This window comes from Merops nubicus, unplaced genomic scaffold (genome assembly GCF_000691845.1).
Source record: "Merops nubicus isolate BGI_N331 unplaced genomic scaffold, ASM69184v1 scaffold7793, whole genome shotgun sequence".
Lineage (NCBI taxonomy): Eukaryota > Metazoa > Chordata > Aves > Coraciiformes > Meropidae > Merops > Merops nubicus.
Window position 1 is genome coordinate 1 of NW_008600962.1, and position 7595 is coordinate 7595.

The window sequence follows — 7595 nt, forward strand, 5'->3', positions numbered from 1 at the left end:
CGGCGGGCTGCTCGGTGCTGCGACACGGGTAGCTCACCCGGAGCCCTCAGTCACCCAGACAGAGCTCCGGTGCGGGGCCTCCTTTAATGAGAGCTTGGATTCGAGGGCTTGGGCTGTGGAGTATTGTGAGGCAGCGGTTCCGCTGCTGACAGTGGCAATAAACCGGTGCCATATAACCGTGACTAACAAAGCCCTGTATTTTGGAACACTTCCTGGAGGTGGCATGGGGAAACTCACTGTCTCATCCTCTCCACGCGAGATGGGATGCTTTCTAAATAGAAATGAAACAATGAAATAGAGCTGTGCTAACTCTGGACCTTTTTCCATTGACAGCCAGTAGAAATAGATATGATTGTAGGAAAAGATCGAGAGGGTTTCTTCACTAACGGTCTGACCCTTGGTGCAAAGAAGTGCTCTGTGATCAGAGATAGCCTGTACGTTGATGGTGACTGCACAATGGATATCAGGACAAAGAGTCAAGGTGGTGAGCCAACGTACAATGTTGCTGTAGGCAGAGCTGGCCGAGGTAAGTAGTGTTTTCTTCACTTTGAGATCGCTGAATTAAGAATGTGACCTTAAGCATAGGCTCCAGCTGTTCAGCAGCCAGACTCTGGTTTTTAATGGTTGGCCTCGGGAGGTGAGGGGGCGGCAGTGCTCTGGCTGGCACATTGGATTTCTGCCTGGGAGTCACCTGTGTCCCCGCTCCCACCTGGGAGTGCGGCTGGGCGCAGGACTGTGCAGTGGTTTGACATCTCTGATAAGCAGGGGAGCACAGACTACAACTGGAACTGAGCTTCCAAGTCTATGGTAACTTGGTATCTAAAGCTTATGTTTGGGACCTATATAATGCTTGGCGGTGAAACTAACTTTCTCATTTAAACTTCTAAACGCAGAGTTTTTTCTGTGAAGGTGCAGATTCCCTGTATGAGCTGCTCCCATTTGCCCTTTAACAAGTCCTACACTAACTCTTCTTGCACTTCCTATTGAGCTCTCTGAAGTCTGTCTTCAGGCGAAAAAGCCTGAGCAATTTGCTGTCACTGAGGAACTTGAGTTATGTTGGTACCCTTGCCCCTTGTGCCCATTTAACTTCGGATGCAGCCTGTGATGGGGAAGGCACGAGGTTTGGATGTAAAAGAGCGTGCCTCACAGTACTGGCTGTGGGTAGTATCCCTGGTGTTCACAGTATCTGGCCTGGAAGTTTTTCACTGTTTGTGGAACAAACTGGTGAGAATAGACTTTTTTTGTTTCTAAGTCTAAAATCAAAACTGATTTTAGAGCAAAATTTGTCCATAGGCTAAAGTTGGTTGGCAGCCATACGGGAAGAACTTTTGCAGCACTGAAAGGAGACAGGCAGAGTTGTGACTCTGCTGCAGGTCGTGAAACACCAACGAGAACTGTCTGTCCTAAGCTTTTTGAGAGCAAATGACTACGGAGATGGGCAGTCACCTGTGGGCAGGCCAGCTGCAGTGTTCCTGGCTTGGGAAACAGTTACGGCGCTTGTGGGAGCAGAGGCTTATTGTGTTCATGTACCTGCTGGTGACATCTGCTGGCAGCTTGTGAGTGGTAGTGACTGGTGGAGGGCCTCAGGGTGTTCCTCTTCCCCAGATCACCAGGACACTTTGCCAGAATTGTGGGAATAGAGAGAAGGTCAGCATTAAAATCTCCCCTGCATTTTGTCTTGCACAAAAAGCGTGTTTTATTGTTGTGCGGTTGCGTGAAAAGTCTTAGCCCAGATCTGACCTCGAGGGTTTTTTTGCTGGCAGCAAGGCAGTTACTCTGGTTCTTAGACCAGGAGTGACCACTGCAGATAAGAATATAAACTATTCCCATTTCTGCTTTTCAGAGTCACAGTTCTTCTGCATATACTACCACTTTTGTCCCTGTCCCTGACAAACTTCTATTCTTTTGCTCCCCCCCTTTTTTTTTTTTTTTTCTAAGATGCAGGCAGGGTTTCCTTGCTGGGGGATGGCAGATGGTGCTGAAGGTAGAGAGGCACTGCAATGCTTTTTTGAGATAGTCGGTGCCGTTTTTCTTAGCAGTGAACTGTTATGACTTTACCTAGTTAGGCAACATACTGAAGATAACTCCCACCTTCTCCCAGCACTGTCTACATCTGTTATTTTTACAAAACTCCTGTAAAATTAGCTTAATACCCGAACAGTAAGTCTTGAATTGGAGTGTGTTTGTTGCGCTGCTAAAACTTGCATTATTTCCTTGTTTAACATACTCTTTTTAAAACTTTTTTTCTTTTCTCTTTCAGTCTTGGTCTTTGTAATGGGCAAAGAAGGGGTCCATGGAGGCGGATTGAATAAGAAGGCATACTCAATGGCAAAATACTTGAGAGACTCTGGGTTCTAATTGCTAGGCAGACTGTTAAGTATTAGGGGAAGATTGCTATTAAACTTTCCTGGCGGTGAGCTTTAAACCTTACATTCTGGAAACTTTATTAGCAATGCAGGGTGATGGGGTATGAACCTGTGTCTCCTTTGTATCCCTTTGTTGGTGGGGAAAGGTGTGGGTGTTTTTTTTTTTTTTTTTCCTTCTGTTCATTTCTGTTTTGTTTCCTTGTGTACTCCAGCATTGGTTATAGTCATGGGAAAGGAAGGTGTCCATGGAGGGACACTCAACAAGAAAGCATATGAACTGGCTTTATACCTGAGGAGGTCTGACGTCTGAGCAGCCTCTCCCCATCCACCTAGCAACTGTCTTCACCACCACTCAGTTGTGTTCAGTGCTACCAGACTGTAGATGGTAGTTTGTGTTTTTTATTTACCCATTTCCTAATGTCATAATTCCATTTACCCTTTGTTCATCTATATGTTAACCACTGTATGTAACCAAGCCCCGTATCTGGCACCGTACTGCACCACAGAGATGATATGCATGATACCTTGAGAAACTCTTGGGAGAGGAATATGCCAAGTGTAGGCTTTGCTTTGTCTTAGCAATTAGTGTGACATTGACAACTAAAACAACTTAAATACTGAACAAGGTGCCGATTGTACAATCTAATTTGATCAATGCCTCTTCAGCACTTTGAGCAATGACACAGCTCACTAGTCTTCCTTTCACAGAACATGGTTGGGAGGAAAAAGTGCATGCATATCTTTACTTCTGTCCCTTTTTTTTTTTTTTAATCCACATTTGTTTGCTTCCATCCATTTTTATAGTGCCTGGTTTGTTTAACCAATTTGCCACTCGAAAGCTATTAACGTTACATTAGTTTTGTCGTTGCACTTCACTGTAGGCTTGAGTCTTCTATTTTTTCTTCATGATGTCTGAAGCTTGTACTGCTTAGCAAGTGCAACCTCAAAACTATGGAAGGGTACAGATGCATGTCCTCCCATGACCTTAAAACCACCATCCTGAATGAATCCCCACAGACATTCCATCATTGCAATAGCTCAGGCACTTTTTTTTTTCTTGTTGTTGCCAGCTCCTGTTCTGTAGTTGAATTGTAAAGGCTGCCATTATGGACATGAGCTATCCCAGCATAACCATCTGGAGTGTGTCTGGTTTCAGTTTTTCATAGGACCAATTTTAATTTGCAGCTTGGGCATCGTAGGTTCTTTTGTTGTTTTTGTTTTTTATTATGAAAAACTGCAGTGTCATTGTGGAAAACTGCCACCTTCAACTATACTGGGAGCTCTGACTGACTCCAGTGTTTCTGCCAGATCACTTACTGGTAAAGAGTTTTGCTGCTCTGAAGCCACTGTTTGGATGAAGGTTAGCAGTTTGAAAGCTAAACTGTCAAAATGATGCCATTTCAAATTTAAGATCTTCATTTGGCCTGTCACACCCTTGCTGCAGTGATCATGGAGTGAACTGCCTTGTGCACCAGTCATCTGAAACGTCTGTAACCAAACTCAGTTCAGGCACGGTACTAACCTGTATGTCCATTAAAGAACTGCAGAACTCTGTATACAAAAGAATAAATGGGAGATGGTATTGGTTGGAATAACTGACTTGGCTGTCTTGTGATGAATTTTTTAATATGTATTCTGTGCCATACTATTGTTTAAAAAAAAAAAGAACTGTTGCTATTGTGAGATGGATTTTAACCGACTCCGAGGGTTTCTGTCGAATGGCACTACATTAGGGACATTCTAGTATTTGCTTATATTGTTGGGCCTTGTGGATAATGTACAGATTTAAACAAATTCTTGTTGCTGATTTGTCCATTTCTTTCCCTGCACTTTGTTACATCTGGGATACAGTCTAACTCATCTGATTTAATATGCATTTCAAAAAATGCCATAACTATTAAAAACACCTTGTTTACAGACAGATGAAATAAATTTATTCCAACCAAACAAAATCAGACTCTTGGGTAATTTTTCCCCCCACAGAAATCCTCCAAAGCCCTTTCTTGCCTGGCCGACTACACTAATGTGGCTGTAAGCTTTGCAAAACAGCAGTAGTACAGTAATGTAACCTTAGTCAAAGGCCAGGCAGTCTTTGGGGTAGATCTCAAATTAGGAGATGATTTCTTGTCACAACTCCAGATTTATCCAACTGTGGTAAGGGGGTTTCCTGTGTGCAATCCCTGGAACAGGAGCTAGAGGAGACCTTTGCCGCTGGCTCTGTTCCTGGGGGTGTGTGGTGGCCTAGCCACAGGGTAGGGAAACATTCTTACCTTGTTACCCCAAAATAATTCCACCTGGCTTATGATACTTGTGAAAACATGGGCCCTGTGAACACACTGGTGAGATGCGATCATGATCAACGGGAGTTAGGGGACAGGGAACAAAACAAAAGCCCAGACCAGAGGAGGTTAATCTCTAGCTAAGGCTGTGCTTTTCTCAGCCCTGGTAATGGCAGTAGATTAAAATGCCTTTATTCTCCCTAGTTTTTCCACTACATCTTCAGTGCAAGTGTTGCACCTGCTCCTTGTCACTAGATCCTGGTTCAACTTAAAACCTGTAGGCAAATTATCTTCTCCAACTGCTTGGGGTTCAGTGTATGAACTGGAACTCCAGCTGCTAGCACCCAAGTCAGAGCAGACCAGAATGAGCCCCTAGTGCTAAACAAGGTTATATTTACCAGTAGCTACAGAGGATGCAAACCACTTCCCCATCCGTGCTTTTTAAATGTTTTTCCTTGCAAAAAGTTCTTGGGAGAAATACAGTGCAGCACGTCGTCTCAGAAATTACAGAGTTCCGTGTGAGTAATTGATGTTACCTGTCCATTTCCAGTCCCCTGCAGTCCTGTGTACCTGTTGTCCTTGCATAACTTCAGGTGGCACCTGCAAGCCCTGTGACATAACTCGGTGCTGCCCCAGTCACTTCAGCAGTCACTCAATTTTAGGACTCGTAAAAGGGCTCATACATGGCTGCAGTGAAGACACCTGATCTGTATAGTTCCCTTGGGTTTGTGCTCATAGTTTGTTCCTTTTCTACTCTCTTCCTGGTCCATGAAAACCACCATGGTTTGGAAACCATTGGAGCCATCTCCAATACCTGTTGTTCTTACACTAGCAGTAGCACTCTCAAAACTCCCCATACTCTCTCGCTGAGGTTTACAGCACCTGCCATTTTATAAAAAAGCTCAAGTGGCATCAAAGGTTGGTTTTTAAGAGTAGTTCTCAAGTTGTTCAGCCACTCTTCAAGATTAATTCACTATTGACTGAATTGCTTCACTTTCTGAAGGTTTACATCTAGCCTGTCACTCACGCCTCTCTGATTGCCTGGCACACACTGGAAGATGACGAGGGCTGCATTTATGTGCACAGTATCAGGGATTTGTAAGTTTTTAATGCTGACCACATTTATGAAGTTAATTGTCAGCATGCTTATTTTCTGCACCATAATAATTCAGACAGATTTTAATTATACCAGCCTTTATTACTTGGCCTTTCAAAGGTATTTAGAATTCTGTTAGAACTCAGTAAAAAACATTTACCTACTCTGAACTACTGATGGCACTGCATTTTTAAGACATTATCCAATTTTTAATATTCATGGTATTATTTTGCATGTAGGTACCCATTATTACTGTTTGTTCAAACACTGGCCCTGAAACTCTCCCAGCATTGGTGAGCAGGGAGAGTTTGCTTTGCTGTTTAAATCTTCTCCATTCCTTGATCACTGACCTGTCAAAAAGAACACTCGTCAGACCCATCATCCTCTTCCAGTCACTTTTCACTGGATTCTTCCCACCTCCTGACAAATAAAAGCTTACCTTCCCCTTTGCAGGCACTTCTCAATTCCTGACCTCTTCCGGCTCCTTCTCCAATCAGTTTGTTCTCATTATGCAATTAATAGTTTGGTGCAAGCTTATTTTCTAAGGACCTATTTATACAAGTCACACAAATAGTATTTTGTGATAACTGACTGTTCCTGGGCTGCTTTAGGCAGAGAGATGATGGTGTCTGAGGTCCCAGGAAACACATTTAACTTGGGATGGAAGCAGAATATCCTTTGCTGCATGAACTTTCTCTGTATAGCAGGGGAAGAACTGATAAAAAGAGTGTAATTTTACTCTGTTTTTTTCATCAAATACTACAACTGGAGTTACATATAACATATGTTACAAAGTTTACTTCAGTTTACAGTTCTGATTGCCTGGTTTTGGGGTGCCTGAAATACAATGATGAGTGAACACATGCGCTGATACCATCAACTGCAGGGACCTATTTTAACAATCATCTTTCAGCTTGGTAGGTTTTTGAACACCAGCTTTCACATTTGGACCCAACTAGACACACATGCAAGCTGCAGTAGAATATTACACGGTGAAAATAGGTGATAGGTCATCTGTCATTAACTCCATGGGCTGCTGGTGGCAGAGGTTTGAAGTTGAATAATTCTTTCATCATTACCGCTTTTACCAGGCCTCATTTTGCAAAATAAGCATTCTCTGCTCTTAGCCAGTTCCAAAGAACCATTTCCATAGCCAGGCTGTGGCGAGCGGGGGCAGCCGCAGCGTGGCCAGGTCAGAAGTAACAAGTGGAAATGCCTCACCTATCATCACCTCAGTCCCACCCGGGTGCTTCTGGCTTCCCCAACTTGGGCTCACAGACCCCAGCTCCCAGGTCACTGGCGGGTGGCAGAATGTCAACGGCACCCTGGTCGTCCTCCCCTCTCCCAAGTTACATGCACAGGCCCAGACTGATTCACACTTCACCTCAAACTAAAAGTGAACAAACCCAGGGTTTCTGTATGTACCTTGGTGCTCTGCACACAGCAGTGCTCAGGACAGCTCTGTATGGGACGCACGGCACTGCGCTGGTTAGTGCCTGCCAAGGGATCGTAACAGCCCTGCGCTCTGCATCCTTAAAAATAATTTAACCTTAGTAAGCCGTGTAGAAGAGGATACGACGAACGTAAGCAGTGCAGTTGTTCAACAAATTCCTTTTGATACTTAAAGTGGAAAACATGTTTATTAACATTCTTTCAAGCGTTCCTTATTCAAGGCCATATTAAAAAAATCTCTGCATTTTGATTACATGTATGTTTTTACTGTCTACATAGTTACAGAGGTAATACATACCATTTGCTTTTTTTTTATCATACACTGGTAAGTACTGAGTTCTGTTAAACAGTTGTAAGCACTTGTTCTCAAATCGGGTACTTGAAAAAAACAAATTTTGTATG

The 7595-nt window shown here is 43.5% G+C and overlaps 1 protein-coding gene across 1 annotated transcript; it reads left to right on the forward strand.

The window, feature by feature from the left end:
- Positions 1-333: 333 nt before the first annotated feature.
- Positions 334-4318, forward strand: PFN2 (profilin 2; the record flags this gene model as incomplete). The annotated part of the gene is made up of 2 exons (XM_008937841.1): positions 334-526; positions 2261-4318. Coding segments are annotated over 2 exons (291 nt in total), but the record flags the coding sequence as incomplete, so codon positions are not given.
- Between the last annotated feature and the right edge of the window lie 3277 nt (positions 4319-7595).